The sequence below is a fragment of the Hippopotamus amphibius genome, chromosome 5, assembly GCF_030028045.1.
Source record: "Hippopotamus amphibius kiboko isolate mHipAmp2 chromosome 5, mHipAmp2.hap2, whole genome shotgun sequence".
NCBI lineage: Eukaryota > Metazoa > Chordata > Mammalia > Artiodactyla > Hippopotamidae > Hippopotamus > Hippopotamus amphibius.
The window spans coordinates 122,482,345-122,504,932 of NC_080190.1; the positions used below are offsets into that span (position 1 = coordinate 122,482,345).

Consider the following 22,588-nt stretch of genomic DNA (forward strand, 5'->3'; position numbering starts at 1 on the left):
ATCAGCCTCAATCCTAATGAATGAGAGACATAATTCATTCTACTAAAAACAAACACACACACTCATACAAGAATGGAGCAGATACAATGGGGACAACCTTCCCTGTGGTACCACCATCACGCAGGGTCACTGTGCACAATGGTTGACATTGTGAAAGTGTCTGTCTTGTGCCCGTGCTGCTCGTGGTTCTATATGCGTGGTCTCATCCAGTCTTCAAAACAGGCCTGTATGGTAGGTGCTCCTTCCATCTTGACTTGATGCAGGAGAAAGGGGGGCAGTCATGACCTCTGACTGTTACACAGTGGAGAGAGGTGTCCTCTGTCCAGGAGGCGTGTGGGGGTTGCTCAGTGTAACTGTGAACTGGGTTTTCCTCTTCAGGGACTGGCATTTCATCAGTTCTCCATTTCTAAGCGGCATTAAAAGCAGTTCCCAATCAACTCAAAACTAATTTTCTGGTTCTCTTTCTCACTACCCTCTCAAAGACAGAGTCAGATGCTTTGAGGATCAGATGAAACTTAGGGACACTCTTTCCAGCAAAACACACACACACACACACACACACACACAATTGCGCATCCAACTCCAGGAAATCTGAGGCCACCTTCACCTCCTTCCCACAAAGCCCATTCACAGGCCCAAGTTAAAAATCCTTGTTTTAAAGCACAATTTTCCAAAAAGCAGGCCACCATCCATTGTTAAATCCTAAAGAGGGGGGTGATCATTTATTTTTTAATGGAATAGAATACCACAGAGAAGAGTGTATTAGAGAAAGTAAGAATATGCTGTACTGTGAGAAGTTCTGAAAAAAATTCATATTCAAATGTGACTATGTACCAGGTCCCACTGCCAATCGTATTTCTCTCCAGTGTTTGAGAACCAGCGGCCTGGAGGCTGCGCCCGCACCCAGACCCCCTCCTCAGGCTCTTCATTGCCCTCACCCACCAAGAACTGACCTGTGTTCTCAGGACAGGCATCAGCCTCATTTCCGTGGGACTGTCCTTGCAGACCAGTCACCCCAGCCACTCCCTCAAGGGCTTTTTTTTTTTAAAGTACAATATTCTCTTTTTTTTAAATAAACATTTACTTTATTGATTTATTTTATTGGCTGTGTTGGGTCTTTTTTGCTGTGTGTGGGCTTTCTTTTAGTTGCGGTGAGTGGGGGCTCCTCTTCGCTGTGGTGCGCGGGCTCCTCATTGTCCCTGGCTTCTCTTGTTGCGGAGCACAGGCTCTAGGCGTGTGGGCTTCAGTAGTTGCAGCACATGGGCTCAATGGTTGTGGCTCATGGGCTCTAAAGTGCAGCCTCAATAGTTGTGACACACAGGCTTAGTTGCTCCGCGGCATGTGGGATCTTGTTGGAGCAGGGATCGAACCCGTGTGCCCTGCATTGGCAGGCGGACTCTTAACCACTGCACCACCTAGGAAGCCCCCTCAGTGCTTTTTGACTGCACCTCCTACGCCGCTCAGCTAACTCATTAGATGAGGATGGTTTTATTTATTCTTTGTAAGACTTTTTTTTTATTAGAGTACAATTGCTTTACAATGTCAATTCAGTGCCAGGCACTGAGGACTTTGCACAGTCACTATTTCTCATCTTCACACAACACAACAAAGAAGGCATGCTTGGTGGTGTTTTTAGTTTTATTCCAGGTTTACAAACGAGGGCGGTGAGGTTCAGAGGGGAGCCGAGCTCTGGCCGAGCGGGGCTGTCCTGCTGCGCATGGCAGAGTTGCCTGCTGGCTGACATAATGTGGTAGAAAGGGCTCTGGGTTTACAGTCCAAACACCTGCCTGCAAGACCCAACTAGGCCACTGGCTACCCGGGGATGGCTGAGCCTTCATAGCGTCCATCTCTGAAGTCACAACTTTAAATTTGCGGTTTTAAAGCTCTATCTGCGGAGATGATGGCTGCACACGTGTTTTGCAATCTGTAAACTGCAGGCAGACATGGGTTATTTACACAAACTACGTGGGCAACACGCGAAGGGCCCAGAGAGCAAGGACCCTGACCACACCCTTTGTCCCTGCCCCCGCCCTTCCACATACCCTCCAGCTGCACATTAAATATTTGCCAACTGATGGCTGCTTAAGAACAAGAATGATGCCTATTATTCCCTTTCCCTAGTGAGCTTAAAAAAAAAAAGAGTGTCCTTCATACACAAAAAGACACCACGACATTCGCCCTTGAGAGACAGGAGGCTTCATGTAGGAAGCCCCAAGCATAGAATGGCTGCCTGAATCCACCAAGCAAAGGTGTCCAGGTCCAGCAGGAAATCAGCTGCGGACACGGGCCACAGGGATGCTGTTCTCAGCCCCCGCTGCCGTCATTTTCAGATCACCTCTGGGGCACTGACAAGAGAAGTGGCATCACCACCGTGTTCATGCAGGAGGGGCTGATGTGTGAGCCTTTTGGGAGGTGGGGGGCAGTAATTCAGAAGCCTAGATGGCCGTGCCTTCGAGTTAAGATCAGTTTAAAGCCCTTCATGATCTGGTGGTCAGGTGCAGGAGCTAAAATTGCCTGCAGCCAAGGACAGCCCTCTCCCAGGATCTGGGGGCTCAGAACCTCCTTAATTATTCAATACATTTAGACACAGCTGACAATCGACCGCCTGGGATATTTCATACCTGGAACAGGTATTAAAACTGTAAGTCTGCCTAAACCCTCAAGTTACGGTGGATTTCCATGTCTCTTTGAGGGCAGGGAGCGGCTCCTGTCCCCCATGAGGATACACGTATCACATGAGCAGCATTTTAGATGACGGGGGCAGAGATCAGTCCTCCCTTCTCCCTTGTGCCTTTTTATTTTTAAGAACTTTTATGGAGATATAATTGACATACAATAAACTGCATATATTTAAAGTGTACAATTTGATATTTTTTTCTTATTAGTAATGTATATATGGCAATCCCAATCTCCCAGTTCATCCCACCCCAACCCTCCCTTGTGCCTTAATGCTACACCGCCTGCAAAATAAAATCGTGCGCTTGCTGACACGCACAAACATACACAGAGAAATAAGCTCTCGTGTGCGGGGAGCATGTCGACTGGAGATGGGTTTTTTGGCCATTGAGTCATCTGAGCTCCAAACATAAGGAGAAAGAAACACCAAATGCTTTGCAAAATTGCTTTTCTTCCTGCGTCTATTTTACACCTTGGTCTCCCGGCCCCCTCTCACCTTTCACAGGTCGGAGTTGCTGCGCTCATTTGGCCTGCTCCCAAACCACATTAAGAACAAAACAAAACAAAACAAACCCCATAAACACAAAAGCTTTTGTTTCCCTAACATCACAAACGGTATTTGGGGTTTTGCAGTGACTGTCCTCAAAACGAGGACTTTGATGGTAATAAACATTTGATATTTGAACATCTCCCAGCAACACACAGCTTTCTGGGTGAAATGTAAAGGGACACTTTCAGCTTGAATTGCACCCTGCCCCCCACCCCGCACCGGCTGTGGTGATGAGCCGGCTGTGGACTGACGGGCCCGAGCCCAGCACCTTGTCTTCGAGTTGCCATTGCTGTTTTCCTCTCTCTGTTTTCTCTCAGGACACACAGATTCTGCACAAAATGAGGCTCAAATGAAAAGGGGGCTTGGGGTTTGTTTGTAAGTTTACATTTTAGAGAGTGAGGGAGAAGGGAGAATTTTAAATGGTTTTATGTAACCCCCCTCAGAGCGGGTCAGGCTGAAGCAGCAGAAACCCTGGGGCCGAGAAGCAGGCCAGCTTCATCCAGGCTAGAACAATGCCTCCACAGTCAGACCCGCTGGCTGCTCTCATTTTCCAGGGACTCTCACAATCAGATGGAAAGGATCTTGGAGGCGCCTCACAGGGCTTCCAGCCTCGTGAGAGAACAGGAGCTCTGCAGCCACAGATATGCAAATCTGTCCCGAGAGCCACCGCGCCCACAAAAGCCCTGTGGGTGGAGACTGGTGGGGTCATGTCCCAACCTCGCAGGGACTTCAAGTCCCAGACTCAGCTGGGGCTGCCTGTTAAAATTCTAAGGAATAAGCTTCAATAACGTGCAAAGATATTTAGACTATCAGTTGCATAGGTTATATGACAAAAACAGCATGCATGTAAATAAAGCAAGCTCGTAATTGCATACTTTTTTTTTTTTTTAAACTTGAACATCTTTTAGTTGTCCTGTCCTGGGGTACATTTGTCTTGCAGCATGAGATTCTGAAAACTTCTGGCTTGTTCTTCAGATTATAGCATCAGTTGTTACTAAAAAAGGGTGCAGCTTATTCTATTTTAGGTTGGGGGTTTTTAAGATCACAGACCTGAATTAACATGAACAGCAGGTTGATACTTAAGACAGACAGCCCACTGCTGGACATGGCTTCCACTGAAGAAGTCTAAATACTAGTTCTCACCACCACGCTTGTCTTAGCACTCAGACTGGGCCAGGGATCCTGCCTCACCAGGTGAACGGGTGGTGGCAAGAACTTCGGGCTCACTCACCGGGGTGTGGTGTGGATTAACTCACAAGTGTCTGTTAACAAATAAAAATGCTGAATTCTAAAATGTTAAGAGCTTCCTGACTCCCAAGGAAACATGGTGAAACATGTTGAACAGGGTGAATCTTCTGTTCTACGGTGTGACGTGTGCTCCCCAAACTATTCAATTTACAGCCCGCTTAGGTTTCAGTCATCCAGCCTACATCCAAGTTGAAGTCGCTTTCACTGCAGCTGACAATTAGGAGATGGTTTTGGGTTGCAAAGGATATGAAGCTGCTGCAGTACCTGGCTTGAGTCACAGAAGAGAATCAGGTTGCTTTTATTTGTAATTTTGAGATCGAGCTTTCAGATCAAAATGCAGAGGCGGGCAAGGACAACAGAGGAAGCCGCCAGGAACAGAGTATTAAGTGATTCCTAAACAGTATGTTGACAGTGTTTCTTTTGATTATACCTTGAAATCTATGATGCTGTCCTTCAACTGTGACTCACATTCAGGACAGATTTATCTCCGAGCCCAGTAAAGACCTCGTGAGTGAGAAAGTTCACAGGAAGAAACCTAGTGGGAGACACCACTACACTTAAATAACTTGTCTACAGTGTGCGTGGAGACGGGTTTTGCCATCTTTGTTCAATTGGTGGAAATGTCAACCAGTTTAGGAGCTACACGAATGACAGGAGTCAATTGTTCTGCAGATAAAGATGTCAGATGAAAGGACATTTGAAAGTTTATCATTATCCTATTCCTCGATTTCATTTAAATTGCATGGTAAACATTCACTAAGGAGATGCAAATTAAACTTCAACTCTACACTGGTAGATGCAAAATAAGATCTACAGACCAACAGCCCTGTAAGGAGGGTGGAGCAACACTGCCAGCACAGACACACACGGAGCTTTTTAGTTTTGGTTTGGAGACTCAAGAACAGGCACATTAGGAGAGTTCAGCAAAAACCTTAAACACAGAAATGACTTACACAGCTCCAAATACTTTGAAAATCACCATCCTGACTCCTGTAAGAAAAATCTCCAAATTGTGTGACTCTCCTTTCAAAAAATTCAATGATGAAATACTTTCCCTGAAGGAGTCTTACATTAGATTAAATATTCCAGATGGTAGTTTATTCATCTATTTTGCCAAATGTAGTTTACTTTCCTATAAAATGTCTGTAAAACGGTGGTACATCTTACCTGTGCTAAGAAAATACATAAAATTGCTCATTAGAGGGCTAAGTTGAATGAATAAGATATATTCTGACTTTTAAGTGCTTGTTCGTAGAGGTCACGTATATTGTTTTGCTTCCTAATTTAAATTTATTGATAGCTCTAGAGACACACTGATGTTCGCTGCACACACACATGACTTCAACAGTGCACACACCTTCTTACCTGCACTACCTGTTAGAAATAATTTCTGAAAACTCTCCCCAAAGATAATTAACAAATAATTTTCACTTAACTGAAAAGATAACTTTGTAACAGGAAAGATTTCTGTTCCTGGTATCTTTTCTATTAACACTAATCATGGAATTTAAAAAAAAAGCACAATGTACGTTCTTCATCTGTTGGTTTTACCTTTGGGTATATTTCAGTAGGAGTAATCTTGAAAATTTAATTCAAATTATTAACATAATTTGTATTGGGGGCTCTATTTCTTTAAAACACATCCCAAATTCATTTACTGCTCTCCATCTCCATTGCTACCTACTGCCAAGGCTGCTACAGCAGCCTCCCAAATGGAGTTCCTGACTTCTCTTTACCTGCCATTTTTTTTCACACTGCAGCCATAGTGATAATTTAAAAAAAAAAAAACAAAAAAAAAACATGAATATGATATCACTTCCCTGCACAAAGCCTTCCAAGGACTTTCTTTGGCACTTAGAAAGGAATCCAAATCCTCTGCCAGGACCAGTTTGGTCTCTACCTCCCAAGCCCCTGTGTCTTCCAAGCTCATTGTCACCTCAAGACCTTTGCCATGGCTCTTCCATTTGCTTGGAACATTCTCCAACCAGCTTTGTCCGGCCACTGCTTCTCATCACGCAGGTGTAAGCAGAGTTGTCCCCTCCACAGAGAGCTTCTCCCTGACCATCCCATCACCTTATTTAAAAGTATTCCTTCATCTACAAAAATTGTATTTGTATCTGCTTATCACCTATCTCTCCCTACTAGCATATAAGCCCAATGACAGCAGGGCCCTTGTCTATTTTTGCTTTGTTTTTTGTTACTCTTGCCACTAAAAGAGTATCTAGCACATAGCACCCAGTAAATATTTGTCGATGAATGTCAATTACCCCAAGGCAAAGGTTAAGTGCCTGGGGTTGAAATATCCCAGGAGTTAGATCAATCTGAGTTGAAAAACCATGTTTGCAATTTACTAGCTCTGAGGCTTAAGTTAATCTTTTCTAGAGATTTGACTTCTTCATAAACTAGAAATATTCACGGGGCAAGATAAATCCAAATTTAAATGAGGTAACAGGCACTCAAGTTTCCCTGGTCAGAGCTCACACTCTTCCAGGTTCTGCTTCATATAGACTGCCTCTTAATTCCCAATCTGAGATTTAAGGTCCCTTATGAAGGGGTAAGGGACGGGGGGCAGGGGTAGAATGTAAAAATACAAAAGCCCTAGACATTTCATATCATCACTAAACATTTTATTTCAGAGACCTAAGAGCAATATTTCAGGAAACTGTAAGGAGGTGCTAATGTCAGACTGCCTGGGTTCAGATCCAGCTCCTGTACTTACTGCTGGCCAGTTACTTAAGTCTCCAAGTCTCAGTTTCCTCATGGAAGAACAGCACTTCCCCCCACCGAGGAGAAGTGATGGTGAAGTAGCAACGCCACGGAAAGCACTTAGCACCTCAGTGAATTAATTTATACGAGCACGAAACGAACACTGGTTACGAAGGATCAGACTGAATTTAAAATATTTCTTACTTAGGTAAATTCGAGATCTCATATCAAGAAGTAATTCCAGTAGGAAAAAAAAAAAAAAACCCCACATTTTCCAACATGGAAACTTGCATGACTTTAAGGCCACCTTCACAGATAAATCCCAGATGACTCAGAGCCAGCTGCTGACCTACCTATCATGCCAGGGCTCCTTCTGGCCACAAGCAATTGATGCTTCTGCTTTGAAGATCGTCACTGCTCTCAGCATTGTGTGCTCTATATACAGAAGGTCATAGGAAAACTTCCAATGCTATAAAGAATTTCAGGAGAAAACCGTTTAAGACTCATTTTATGAAATATATCCTCCCTAAGGTCCTATTTTAAGGCTTAAAAAATCTTCCAGTTACTTAAATATTTAAGTTCTCTATCCTTTGTGCAGATCTAGTCTTATTTGCCACGTTTGAAGAATACCATTCCAGCAGCTATTGTCTTCAAGGCACCTTCCTGCCCGCGCACTACCCAGGCGCTAACTTTCTAGAGAGGTGAGTCCCGTGACGGAGGAAGCCACAATGGGGTCTCCAAGGTGGAGGCTTCACGGAGCTCCTTTTCCAGAATCATTAAGGGCATATTTTCATCTTGGATGTGAATTTACCGAATCTCATTATCTAAAAGGAAAGCGGCCAGTCTGTCTTGCGCTACATCCTGCGTGGAGGGAGGCCGCGCACACCAACCCCAGCCTCTCTTCCTCTCCTTTTTAACCGCAGGGACGTGAAGCCTTGTGTTTGATCAGGTGACAACGTCAAGGGGAGAACGGTGGACCTCAAATTCTACTTTACCTCCAATATCAAAGGTCATAAACAGCTGCGCGAATCAGCAGCTCCCTGGCCTGTGCGTGCGTGCGTAAGCACGTGAGCATGCGCACGCGCTCGCCTCAGTGGGTCCCTTTTTACTCCACGTGGGGCTCGACGGCCCTGCACACAGACCTGGTCCGCAGGACACGGTAGTGCCCTTGGTCCCTTGCTGACACCACAGCATTGTGTTTCTCTACCCATTCACCGAGCATAAACGACCCAGATACTATGCCTATTAAAGCCTCATTTTTCTTTTGCCCTTTTGTTCCTCGGTGTACCACATTATCAGACGCTGCACACGTTTCTAAGGATGCTCAGTCTCGGATGCCCTTTCGAGGGAGTAACGGGAGGTTTTAGTGTGTGGTTCTGTTGAGATATCTGGAGAGGAACTATGTGAAGGTAATTTAAGGTTTTTCTTCCACTCTGGTCTGAAGACAATCAGTTTAGCATATTACCAACAGCTAATCTGATATAGGAGGATATATCAAGAAACTGTACAAAGGCCAGAATGCTGTATTTGCATCTATTGCGAATACAAAAAATAGAGTGAACACCAGTTCCCCTACCCTACTACATTCTATAATTACATCTCTGCATATCATGGGTCACTTTTATTAAAAGCATCATTACTACAGTTGGCAGCAATTTACATTTTATCTTACATGATAGCAGTTTTCAAAGAAAAAAAAATAAAAGGCCATCACAACAAAGAAAAACAATACATTTACAAAGTCATGTCTGTAAACTTCAAGGCTAGTTTAGAGCTGAGGTAATGCTGTTTTAGCTTTGTGGCTAAAGTAACAAAGTCCTTTAATTTAAAAAAGGTACCTGATTCTCTCTTCTCTCTTTATTAATTCATCTATTTATTTTGTTTATACCAGTGCATTACAAGACCACGAGACAATGGAACTGCAGTTCTGTCTGGCGAGAACCCTCCCAGTAAGTTAGTTTCCAAAGGGACCCTTCACATTCAACAGCTGCCTTATTATTGCTGCGCCTCGGGACAGAGACGTTCACACTAAGGTGGAGATTGTCAGAGTGTATGGGTGTGTGTGATGCGCAAGTGTGGGAACCCCTGTACAGTCAAAAAGGGAAACAAATGAGCAAGTATGATATGTATGGTAAATTTCATTTTGACCTTCACAGCAAAAAAAAAAAAAAAAAAAAAATTAAAATTAAAAAATTAAATATATAACTTCATACTTCCTTTGAGCAGCACTTCCTTCCATTTGTGCCACTCGGTTACAAATTGCTCTTTATTATAATACCAATGGTACCAAAAGGAAAAGAAAAGGAAAAAAAAAAAAAAAAAAAAAGCAGAGCATTATGTAAGTTTCCTTAAAAAGACATGATCATCTCTCAAATTTCATCTCTCCTAGGGATAATAAATAATGCACTGCACAATACTTAATGACCAAGATACCTTTTGACACACCTGTATAACATGACTTGGACTTTTTTTTTCTTTTGCTACACTATGTTACAGAACAGCTTATAAAACTAGGTATGAACATTAACTGTGAGTGTAAACAGTAGGACTACCACTTGTCAAAAGTTTTAAACACTTTAACTGGAACTGGTACTGGTTATTCATCATTGTCATTGTTTTCTATTTCGTCCCCCCCGTCGAGTGAGTCTAGCTCTTCGCCCTGTGCTATCTCATCTTCTAAGACCGAGGACTCCGCCGTCTTGTCCAGGCTCTCCTCGGCATCGCTGCCCTCGAGGGCCTCCTCTTCCTGAAAGGTGCCCCCCTCAGCCTTGTCGGGGGCCTTGTCCTCGCCGGAGCCCACGGCGTTCTGCAGCCCCGCCAAGGCGGGGAAGCCGGGCAGCGTCAATCCTCCCAGTCCCGGAGGTAGAAACATGGACGGGTAGAAGAGCCCCGGGGCCATGGTGGACAGGAGGAAGGGGTTGAAGGCGAGCGGGTTGGAGGGCAGGCCGGCCGGGGCAGTAGCAGCACCCACAGATCCATTCGCAGAGTCCGGGCCCGGAACGGCGTCTGTGCTTTTCTCCAAGTCCTTGTTCTCGTCCTCGTTCTCGCTGCCCTTCTCCTCCGCCTTGGACGCGCCGTCCTCGGGCTCCGCGGGGCCGGGGGCGGCGGCCGCGGTGTTGCCGGCGGCAGCGGCGGCGGCGGCGGCCGACAGCGGCGCGTTGAGCAGCCCGCCCAGCCCGAACATGCTGGGCAGGCCGGCCACGCCCGGCAGCATCAGCGGCAGCACGGCGGCCGGGTTCTTGGCGTCGCCTCCCGCGGCGGCCGCCGCCGTGGCCAGTCCCGGAGGGAAGCCCATGAGGCCCGCCAGCTGCAGAGACTGCAGGTTCTGGAGGTTCTGCAGGCTCGTCAGGTCCATCCCGGCAAACAGGCTGTTCACCAACAGGGGGTTGATGCCCGACGTGGAGGCCACGGCCGCGGCGGCGGCGGCGGCCCGGGCGATCTCGCTCTTGGGCCTCCGTCCTCGCCTGCTCGTGCCCTCTCCCCGCACCACGGGTCCAGTGAGAAGACGGTCAAACATCGACTCCGGAACGAAACCCTGAAAGGAAGGGAGAGGCAAAGAGGGGCTGTCAGAGTTGCGGAAGAAAACTCCATTTCCACGGGAGCCTCTATGATGAACTGAGCGCTGGCGTTGGGAATGGAAATACACGGGCAATTATTTCCATCCTAAAAGCTCAAGGATAAAACCTCTGAAAGCAAAAATTCTCTTCTTTAGCCTCACACAGCTGCTGAATTGCAGAAAAAAAATGTTAAAGGGTACTCTATCGGTGAGGTAAAGGTCAAGGTGTCTGCGTCCACAGCTATCTCGGGACATAACACATCAGAAGGAAGTTGAAAAATTTTAAGTTATATTTTAGTATCTACCTTGGAAAAACAAAAACTTGTGTTCACACCAAAACCTGTAAAACGAATGTCTGTAGCAGTTCTACTCATAATTGACAAAATCTGGAAACAGCCCACAGTCCTTCCTTGGGTGATGGGTAAGCACACACAGGGCTACATCCACGCACAGGAGCACTGACCAGCAGTGAAACTCTGACACATGTAACCACTTGGATGAATCTCAATACAAGCCGTCTCAAAACGGTTACGTAAGGTATGCTTCTGTTTACATGACATCCTCAAAAAGACAGAACTCTAGGGATGGAGAACAGATGAGCAAGCAATTACCCTGGGCTGGGGGGGGGACAGAGAATAATACGAGGGAGTTTGGGCGACTGATGGAACTGTCTATATTCTGATTATGGTGGCCATTCAAGGCACTATCCGTGTGTGAAGACTGATAGAACTGTACACCAAAAGAAAAATAAGCACTTTTACTGTATACTTTAAACAGACAAAAGAATCAAGACTGTATCAAACTAATTTTAAAAAGAAACAGTGAAATAAATGTTTAGGCAGAACTGCCCTATTTTTCTTTTGTTTATTTTAAAATCAGAAGTCACAGTTCATCGTAAGGATCTCAACCACCATAAATTCCCTTCCACAGATGCTGTTAACCAGGTTTACCTGGGGCATTCCTCCCTAGAGTAAGTCTACCTCTAAGACTGCGAATGTACATTTCTATACAATCCCTTTAAATTGGAGCTGTCAAATTAATCCACTTTGGTGGATTAATGACATACTGATACAAGGAATGATGATGTATTAATCATGCATGAAAATGATGTATTATGTCAACTTTTAAGCCAGGAATAAGTTATAATTAAATAATTAATGGCCAACAGAAAATATAGAAAAATTCAGGAAAAAAGTTTTGTACCGATACCTTTCTGGTCAGAAAGGCAGAGTCTGTACTTACAGACTGCTTGACTATATCAGTCCAGTCTGGGGCAACTGCAAACTCAGGGTTTTCTTCCAGCCACCGGGGTAGATCCTTCATTGGAGGTGCCATAGCTCCACCCATCTGGGGAGAGGCATTTGGAAAATGATTTAGGAACAAATTCTTCCCTCTCCCCCTCCCCATCTGTATCTCTACACATATACATACACAGGTCACATACATGTATTCTGGAAGAAACATGATTCTTTTCCCCTATAAAAGCTGTCAGAATAAAACACTTCTCTCTGGGAAAAGAAATCACAGAGATCAACAACCTTTCCCAATGTTTACCTTCTTCCCATTTCGTTTATTGACAACAGGCACCCTTTCTTCTCCTGTCAAAGTGTTTATATCCAATTTATTAGGGTTTCGACATCTGTGTCGTTTCTGTTTCGGTTTCTGAAATGAGGAAAACAGCACATCTGCATTCTTCTGCAAAAACAAAAACAAAAACATAGTAAAATTGTAGTTAGTACTTATTCTTTCCTATATAAATGACAAACAGAACAGTCAAGCCATTTTCAATTACTATAGAAGTTTCAAGAATCATTTTAATTATCAGAAACCATAGTTTTCTTTGAAAGGAAAAAGTATTCTCCCATTCCTTTACTTAAGGAAAAACTTACACGCTGAGAATATGCTTTTCCTTTTGTCTCTCAATAACGTACTTAAAGTCTTTTCTTCAAATGTTTAACCAAGTCATGGTATTTTAAAAGGCAACTTTCTCTAGTACCTCGGCTAATCTCTATTCAGTGGCTCGAATGGATATAGAGATGATTTCACATCTATGACACAAGATTGTACATGAAGAGAAACAACCCAATGGATAAAAGAGCCTTTGCAGGAGGGTGCATTCTGAGTGGCAGGAACTCAACAAGATAAAATGTAAACTCCTACACCTAAGTTTTTAAAAATTCAATCATATAAATATAGGACGTACAACACCTGCACTGCTAGCTAGCAAGCAGTTTAAGTGACAAATCATCTGGAGATCTTGTCTAATGTTTAATAAATGGCCTGAGTGTTAGTTGCTTAAGAAAGAAGCCAATAAAGTCTTGGGCTGCCTTAGCTGCTCAGATCTCTGCAGAAACAGCTTCCTAATATTCTGCTGGACAGACCCAGTCCAGAGACCAATTAAGAGTGCATTGGGGAGTGTTTTCCCAATAACAAGACTACCTGGAAACCATGCCGTGTGAAGAGTAACGGAAAAAATCACGTCTATTTGGTGGGAGAAGGAAAAAGCAAGGAAATGCATACTAGGCGTCTTCAGATAACTGCAAGACTGCCCTCTACGTAGGACACACCTGAAGCTAGTTTCTCTAACGTGGACTATACAATGACAAAATCTGGGGAACGTTTGTGATGACCAGACAGGCAAGCAAAAGGCAGAGGGACCAGGGATTTCTCCACCGAATGGGAGAAGGAAATGGACTGATGGAGCAAGAATCCTCCCAACTCTACACTCTGTGATACTCACTGGTACATAACTTGGCATATCGACAGTGTAAGTGGGATGCAGCTTCAGCCACTCGACTAAATCCTTATTTTTAGGAGCCTCTTCCCCAACCAGCCTAGTCCCATCTTCGAGATTTATAACAGGGATCCGTGTGTCTGGGTCCAGCTGTCCAGGAGAAGGAATGTTTCTTGTAGGTGGGGTCTCTATATCTTCTTCAAAAGCTTTGGTCACCTCAGCATCCTCCTGCAAAAAGGTGACAATGGTCAGAATTCTCACATGAAGACAGAGATCCTGCCAACATCCTAGTCTGAGAAAATGCTAGCCCAGCATAATGGATCTCTGATCTAAAAAGGGGAAAAGTTACTTGAAACAATGGCAATTTGGGAACAGCTATTAAATTAGAAGATGGAACTTATGCTTCACACTGTAGAGTTAGTAATGGGATAGAAAATTCACTGTCCATCTCTGCTCCACATCTGAGATCTTAAACAAGCCACTAGGAACACGACACAGGCAGTGGAGTCTGACATGCATGAAAAGTGGCCTCGCAATCTCTCTTGGGGATCCCTGGATGGTGTCACTAAAGAAATTACAATTAAAGGAATGTTCCAAAAGCCACTTTAAACGTAGCTTTTTGGTACTCTGTGATCAGTACATTTTTGTTGGTAGTACAATAGTTCCTACTAGGCGTGTGTGGCAACACTGGAGAGATCAACACTAACTAAAGTCAAGACTCTACCACCACCTAGTCATTGGTCCTTAAACTCTGTTGTTTCAGCATGCAGACATCTTCAGTGAGGCCCATCTGTCCATCCCTACTGCTCCAGCTTTGGTTCAGGTCTCCATTGCTGACCACCTGTATCACTGCATTACTCCTAAATGGTCCCCCTGATGCCAGTTCTACCCTTCTTTAATCCAAACTCCACTCTGCTAGACACAAGCAGTTTGCTAAAATGCACCCTTCCTAGTTCAAAAATTATGTCACATCACTCCCCTGTTTAAGCTGTTTTGATAAGTGAATCCCCATCACCTTCCGGATAAAATCCAAGTTCTTTAGCATGGCAATCAGAGCCCTCTGTGATTTGCATCCTACCTTGTTGCTCATCTCTGCTGGAGCTGCCTCCTCACCAAATTCCCTGGCCAGTAACGTTCAGTTCACCAGACATGACAGGCTCTCTGTGGCCTCAGTCTCTTTGCACATGCTCTCCCTGCCTCTCTTTCCAAATGACTTACTCCCACACAACCTTCAAAATTTAACCGAGGTATGACCTTCTCTAGGAAAACTTCCCCTACTGTTTCTCCCCATATCGTCCTCCCTCCATTCTCATTCTTCCTCTGGGTTCTCAAAGTACCCCAGGCATGCCCCACAACAGTGACATGTTATTTATCTGTCACCCATCTTAAACACTTAGTTCTCTGGTGCAAGCACCTGTCAGGCCTTTATCCTTTGCATCCCGGTGCCTGGCACGGGGTGGGGTCGGCTTCTACAACGCTGCTCAATGCAGGATGGCTGCACCCTTACTTTATGGCTACGGTTTCCAGTTTCAGTGTTCACATGATACAAGACTTAAGGATTTTCTTGTTCCACACAAGTAACCTTGCCGACCTCTACACCTCTTCACTACTCAACTTACTTACAGCTCAACCAGCTGTCTCGTATTTTATGTGCACACAAATAACCCTCTATAACACAAACAAGGAATTCCCAAATTCCAACAGTTAAGAGTAAAAAAAATTTTTTTAATTAAATAAAAATGAAAATAAAAATATATTCTCTAACATCTATTAGGAATTTTGGACCAGGTTGCTAAATATGACTTTAGGAAAAAAATAAATTCCTAGGGACACCTTAAAATATGTGAATGAATCAAGTCTGATATGGGGTGTATAATTACAACAGGAAGTAGCACTTGGTTGTACTGACTGTTAACCCCTGACACTGGGTCCACAGACAAACATGAGATTCAAATTGAAAGACAACCGTAAAGGAAGCCACGTGAGCTGCAGAAACGCCCCGATTTGTTGATGTTTACAGAGAAAGGATTTTTAGTGAACAAAACCTATCAGAGCGTTAGGGTGGTTCCCGGCAGGAAGCTAATGCCACTTTGGGGATCACACTCCTAGAAACAGTGTTTTAACTTAGGGAGCCACTGTCACAGCTGATCCACGGTGAGGTATATTTTTACAAGATTCTAAAAGTAGTCATATGATCAACAAAAATGACCATCATTACGAATGGTACATTTGTAATGAATTTTGAAAACGAATTACCTTTTAACCACCTGGATGCTTCTGGTTTAATCAGACCCCACCAGGGGTCAAGTTTCAGTGAAGACTATGTTGTCACTTCCAGACTCTAATTCGACCCTGCTTCCCTACTCTTTTAAGTTATTACGCTTCCTCTAAATTCGAGAAATAAAAAACAGGGAAATAATAATAGGGATGAAATAAGGGAAAATATATTGAAACGAATGTCTCCCCTCAGTATTTCCCAAACTGTGTCCTGCTGCCCAGGGGATGGGCCTGCTGCCTGCATCCCGGCTCCTCAGGCACGAGCTCCAGCACCTCTGTGCTGACTTGGGTTTCAAATCCACAGGCTTGTACCAATTTTAGCACTTTAAAAAGGGACTTCATGTAATCGGGTTTTGGGGGGTAAAACCCTCATCGTGAGTTGGGTGGCACGTTTTAGGTGAGGGTTGCAGTGGATTAGGGAAGAGAGTTATTTTGATTACACTGCACTCATTTCCTTTGAATTGAAGAAGAAAATGTCAAAATCCACTGACACATATATTTCACGCAAACCTAAACTGGCACAGACCTCAATTCAGTTGAGATTTTTAAAATATCTACTTATGAAGACAGGAGAATTTGCAACCACTGGCTTTGCACATGAACACAAATCTTAAGTATAAAACTGAACAAATCTAATAAACGCCAGGAAACACACTGATGCTTTTAAGAGCAGAAGCTTCTTCCACCTCGAGGGTTCAGAGATAACGATTACAGGCTCAGGAGGACGTGTTTTTGTTTGGGGCTAGTCTTCCGAGAGGGAGCAACATATTAGGATCTGGGGAAGAATAAATCCTCCAGCTACACACGGTTCCGGCCGAGCCATCTGTGCCAACGTGCAACACAATTTTCCGGCTCGGAGCCATGACACTGTCCATCGTGCCTCCTTCTTTGGTGGAAGGAGCCGGCTTTGGACCCGCGTCCCCGAGGGGGCGGGCGCCCCGGCATGGGCAGCAGAGCCAGGCCCCGGCCACCAGCGCGGGCACGAGCCCCTGCACTTACTGCACTCAATGACGTCCGTTTGTGGCTCATGAACAGCAGGTCGAGGCCCTCCACGTTTTTCCTCCTTCCCCGCCTCCTCTTCATGGGGGGCTCTCCGTCCACAAGGGAGCCGTTGAGCAGGTGCCTGCTGGGCGTGCGGGACAGGCCTGCCTGGAGCAGCTCCATCTGAGTCTTAAAGGCATCAGACACGGGCGTCGAGACATGAGGCAAGATAAACTTTGAAGTAAGAGATGAGAAATTTGAGGTAGAGCTTGCCGCCTCTCTCGAGGCCTTTGATAAATCGACAACTTTCTCCTGTCCGTTCTCCGAGACCACCTGAGACTCCCGCAGCTGGGCCACCATCTCCATGAGATTTCGCCGCTTGGCAGCTCTTTCGGCCTCGATTTCGATCTTTCTCCTCCTCCTCCTCCGCTGGCGAGGGATGGAGAGGTTGAGGGCGTCTTCCTGTTGAAAAAACCCCAACACCACAGTGAGCCCACACTGCACCTGCCGTACAGGCTGGCTTGCGGAAACCAGGAATGAGAAGCCTAAGGAATGAAACATCCGAGGCTGCGGAACGGAGTGAGGAAACAGCAGCCTCCTTATTTCTCAGCTGGACCAGTAAACACGAGCTTCCAAGCTGAGTTAAGAGGACTCATCTTTAAGCCGCACCGGCAGAGCGCCCTAACTGACCTTGGACAACTGAGGGGAAGTGGTGAGGTCCTCGCTCCCGCTGACACTCGCCTGGCCCACCATGGAGAGCTCGGCCAGGCTCCTCTTCTGCAGGGGACTGTCGGCGGTGGGGGGCGTGTAGCCGGGGATGAGGCCCTGGAAATCAAACATCTGGCGCCTATTTACCGGCCATTTGCCTTTCAACACTGCTTCACAGATGTTGTCTAATCGGTTTATCATTACTCGGTCCTGGAGGGAGAAGAAAAGTCACACGAAACTGTAACAAAGACCTGGTGAAAATTACGAGATAAATATATTCACCAAGACGCTGAAGAGCAGAAAAAGCTCAAAAGTCAACCGGTGGGCAAAAGGCAGAAGTACACAAAAAGCAAACAAGCATGGAAATAAACCAAACCCACCAGAACCGCTTCACTCTGGTGTGAGGTCCGAAGGTGGCCGCAACACAGAAAACTCAGTGTTTTTCAATTAAGTACACTGAATCGCATAAATGAGAGAAGGTTACATAACCACCACCTCGAAAATGCCCCCACGTTTTACAAGTAAGTGTTCCTTCGGCTAGAGATTGTTGGTGCACGTCGGTAGGTGACAATGGAAGCCTCCATTCAGCTTCTCGACACCCTGGGGCTGCAGTCCCCGGGCTGGACCGCAGCCTGTCCCAGGAAGTGGGACATCATTAGTGTCACTATTAATAAAGTTCAGCATTACGAATGGGCACCAACCTAGGGACACCAGATGAGTGTCACCCCCCACCTATTATCACTTCAAGTTGCACTGAAGCGTGTACTTTAAAAATTTCTAATTACAGCTCTTAGACCCAGTTTCCCTAGATTAAAAGTGCTTGCTACTGTAGACCTCTGGGCTGATCTGGGAAGCTCCCTTCTCAACTCAATAAGGGAGATTAGCAAAATGGGCGAAATAAGGGACATACAGAGGGAAAAAATGTCTCCAATGGGACACTCTTCAGTTAACAACCCCACATTGTTTCTTTCACAAGTAACACTGTGGGAGACCAGCCTGGGGAGGAGTGGACCGAAGCATTTTTTGTGTTGTTTGTTTGAAACCAGACGGCTCTGTTATGGTGATCAGGATGATTATTTCCCCACCCTGAAAAACAGACCCAAATTACACAGGGATTTATTATAAAATTATGCTTGTTAGCCAAAAAAGTAATTTCCACTTTGCTTTTGGTTATAGATAACTACATTTGGAATTATCTCGTAATGTCTTTGAGCAAATGGGTCAACAGCTCACCCTCTCCCCAGTTCAGAAGATTACAGGTCTCCAAATATATGAAGTTGTCTTAAACCTGAAAGTTCTGCTTCAGGATTTAAAAAAACAAAAAAACAAAAAAAACCCAAAACATGCAGTTTTAAAAGTCCACACATTTTCCCTTGTGCACTGTTGTTGGGATTACAAAATGGTACAATCGCTATGGAAAACAGTACAGAGGTTCCTCAAAAAAAAAACTGACCTACCATATGATCCAGCCATGCCACTTATGGGTACATATCCAAAAGAAATGAAAACAGGGTCTCAACGAGATATTAGTACATTCACATTTACAGTAACACCACAATAAGCCACGAGAAGGAAGGAACCCAAGTGTCCCAACGATGGATGAACAGATAAAGAAAATGTGGTCTGTACACACCATGGCATATTACTCAGCCTTAAAGCAGAAGGAAATCCTGTTACCTGCTTTCACACAGATGGACCTTGAGGACATTACACGAAGTGAAATGAACCAGTCACACAAGAACAAGTACTGTAAGCTTCCACTTATATGAGATATCTAAGCTAAAGCAGTCAAATTCACAGAAACAGAAAGTAGAAAAGTGGTTGTCTAGGGGCAGTGGGGGAGGGGAGTTTAACGGGTATGGAGTTTAAGTCCTGCAACATAAAAAAAGTCGTGATCTCTTTTACAACATGAATATATTTAACAGCACCCAACTACACACTTAAAAATGGTTAAGACTGTAAATTTCACGGTATGTGTTTTTTACCACAAAAAAATATATTTTTTAAAAAGATCCATACATTTTATTTTGCCAATGGGTGAGTCTTTTGAAATCATAATCCACAGACCACTTTGCCTCCTGTCAACTTTCCTATCCAAATACAAAAGTATTTCACAGAATTTTTTTCTTTGAGCTTTCCCAGATTATTCTTTTAAAACTCACAAGAAAAATCTACAACCTTCATACACTGTGTCAAAGTTTACCTTAAAATTATTTGAAAAATCAAGCTAGAATGATTGAATGATTTCCTCCACCCTATTCTTTTCTGGTTACAAAAAAAAACAAAAAACCAACACCCCCCCTCCAAACCCAAACAAACAAAAACAAACAAAAAAAGACAGTAACAACAACAAAACCGCACCAACCTTAGGCCAAAATGAGAAGGCAAAGGTTCTTTCGTGAAGGAGCTGAGCTACAGACAGATCTCCGTCCTCCATGTAGAATCCGTCTCGGGTTTCGTCCCTAGCGGTGCTCATGGAAGCATTGCTCTCTTCATCAAAATTCTTCCCTCTTGAGACAGCTCCTGCTAAGAAATGAGTTAATGTGCATCACTCACAACCAGAATAGTGCTGAAAAGGAAGTGTAGAAAAGACACGATTCAGTATCTGAATGCCAGTGAGCCCTGTTTTATCCAGTACCTACTATGGCATTTTACAAATCTTGTCACTGAAAGCTTGCAAGGGCCCTTTCATGTAGATGGTGTTATTCCCGTTTTACAGATGAGGAAGCAGAGGCTTAGGGAGGTTACATCACTAGTCATCTGGCATCGTGTGAAGAAGTCTCAGAGGAGGTGAATGACAGCCAAGTCTCTGACCCGGAAGAGCCTCTGTTCCTCCACCAGGAAAAGGACTAACCTGTTGCCACAGTTCGGAGCTGCAGCTCTGGCAGAAAAGTACAACTCAGGGCTTTATTCTTCCTCTGGGTCAGGTAGGGCAACCTACCTGGGACTTAGGAAGAGAAGTGGTTCTTCCCAGATTCTACTCCCACCCTTTACTTCTGAATGAAAAATAAATTAAGCATCCTTTGCTTTAAAATTGTTAGTGTCTGTAAAACCCTCCTGCTGAGAACTCAAGTTGTTTAAACTAGCATGTTTACACGTCATTTCAGAGCAAAACGTCTATCTAGACATGACCTGCCACTACCCCTTCACAAAAGAACATGTACACACACTACCCTTAAAAATCCCCACCCCCAAAGGGAGTCCAACTCGAGGATGGAAGATGCCTTAGAGGACTGGGGCAGGGAGGGTGGGGGGGAATGGGGGGGGGCGTCAAGGAAGGGAGGGAATATGGGGATATGTGTATAAAAACAGTTGATTGAACCTGGTGTACCCCCCAAAAAAATAAAATAAAATAATAAAAAAAAAAAAAAAAAAAAAATCCCCACCCCACCCTCAAAGGCACTGGTCACGTGACATGAAAACACCTGCGGGGGTGGGGTCAGGTCAGGCCTGTTACCTTCAGGCTGGGAAGACTCTTCCGACTTGTCATCGTCCTCCAGCTTTTCCTCCTCGTCCTCCTCAGAACCCTTTTCTGAAATGGACTTGGGCCCCGTGTCCGCACCGACCTCCACCCCCTTCGGCTCGCTCTTCCCGGCGCCGGGCTCCGCCTCGCCGTCCCGCTTCCGCTCCTTCCCGCCGCCCTTGGCCGCCTCCTCCTCCTCCTTCACCTCGGGCTTGTCGGCCTCCCCGGTCTTGGCCTCGGCCCCTCCCGCCTTCTCCTCCTGACCGGGGGCGGGTGCGGGGGCGGCGGGGGCGGCGGCGGGGGTCTGGCCGAACCCCAGGGCCAGCGGGTTCAGGGCCGGGGCGCTGCCCGCCCCTCGGGTCTGGGCGAAGTTTTTGTGCGCGTCCAGGAAGGACAGCTCGGGGTCGTTGAGGATGTGGTAGTCCGTGCGGCTGACCCCGTGCTTGGCGGCGCCCACCAGCAGGTCCCGGTCGTGCCGCCCGCACTCCCACCACTCGGGCAGGTCCAGGCTGGGCTGGCAGAGCTTGAGCCGCTCGGCCAGCTGCGGGTGGTGCAGCACCTGCTCGCGGATCTTCCGCAGCAGCTCGATGCGGTACAGGGTGCGCGAGGCGCGCTCCTCCGTGATGGGCTCGATCACCGAGGAGAAGTCGGGCGGCTCTGCAGCAGGAGGAGCGCGTGTCACCCGAGGGTGCCCGTCCCGTCCCCGCCCCGCTGCTCCCGCGCCCCGGGCACCTACCGTCATCCGGCTTGGCGGGCATGCGACATACCCGCCGGCACATGGCCACGAAGCAGCTGAAGTACTTCTCCAGACTCTCATCGGACTTCTTGTCGAGTCTGGCAAAGGCGCGGAACTGGTTCCAATCGAACTGCTGTTTCGCGGGGTCAAAAATAACCCCAAAAGTGGACACCACGCGGTAAAAGTCAGCCTCTTCACGTCTGGTCCACCTGTCAGAAAGGAGACATTAGCTGGACTTGCACCTGCGTAAAAAGGCTTAAAGTTTATTACTGCTTTTCCTCTTTTTCCCTAAACTTAATTCACAGTGCTTGCTTTTATTATTGGTTGTTTTTGTTGGGGGGGGGGGGGCGCACGGGGAGGGTGCTGCTTGGACGGCTGTTATCTTGGATGCGATTCCTGCCTCCCACGGGTGGAGAAGAGCAGAGGAGAGAGGAAGGTACCAGGGGCTGGGTAAACACTAAGAAACTCACTTCTGCCGTTTCTCCGATATTATAGCCTCCCTTTCGGCCTCCAGGGCCCGCACTTCCTCCCGGGGCCGCCGTCTCCTCCGGTCGGTCCTCATCAGCGCCTCCTGCCGCATCTGCTGCCTCTTATAGCTGCGCTGATAGGCAGTAATGAGCCTGCGCAGACGGGTGGTCAGGGTCGAGGTGTTGGGCCAGTACAGCTGGTCTAACTCAGCGCTGCCCTCGCTGTGCTTGCCTGGGGGAGCGGAGAGAAGGTTTCTGAAATGTGTAGCTGCAACCGTGCAATACACAGGGTTTCCCATGGAAACAAGGTGACTCACTAACATTCAAACACCAGCCTAGGAAAGGGGGTCACAGTGCCCCCGTTTTTAAAATATAAATAAGGAATATATTAGTGTGGGACTTGTAAAATCATTTCTTTCTCAGCTCCTTAGGGGGAAAACCAAGTTCATATATCAATCCCACGTAACGAAACGTACTTTGTGCCAC

The 22,588-nt window shown here is 45.9% G+C and overlaps 1 protein-coding gene across 2 annotated transcripts in view; it reads right to left on the bottom strand.

Annotated features, from left to right (window-relative positions):
• Positions 1-8,788: 8,788 nt before the first annotated feature.
• The window catches only part of CHD7 (chromodomain helicase DNA binding protein 7), a 180,797-nt gene continuing 166,997 nt past the window's right edge, over positions 8,789-22,588 (bottom strand). Inside the window, exons 29-38 of one of the 2 annotated variants that reach the window (XM_057734511.1) lie at positions 22,106-22,334; positions 21,636-21,844; positions 20,894-21,556; positions 19,802-19,959; positions 17,419-17,646; positions 16,747-17,190; positions 13,477-13,698; positions 12,291-12,431; positions 11,979-12,083; positions 8,789-10,715 (exon numbers count right to left, since the gene is read on the bottom strand). In XM_057734511.1, coding sequence (XP_057590494.1) covers positions 9,777-10,715; positions 11,979-12,083; positions 12,291-12,431; positions 13,477-13,698; positions 16,747-17,190; positions 17,419-17,646; positions 19,802-19,959; positions 20,894-21,556; positions 21,636-21,844; positions 22,106-22,334 — 3,338 coding nt within the window. In that variant the 3' untranslated portion in view covers positions 8,789-9,776. Of the gene's footprint in view, positions 10,716-11,978; positions 12,084-12,290; positions 12,432-13,476; positions 13,699-16,746; positions 17,191-17,418; positions 17,647-19,801; positions 19,963-20,893; positions 21,557-21,635; positions 21,845-22,105; positions 22,335-22,588 lie in introns of both variants that reach the window. The other variant, XM_057734510.1, reaches the window with a different exon arrangement.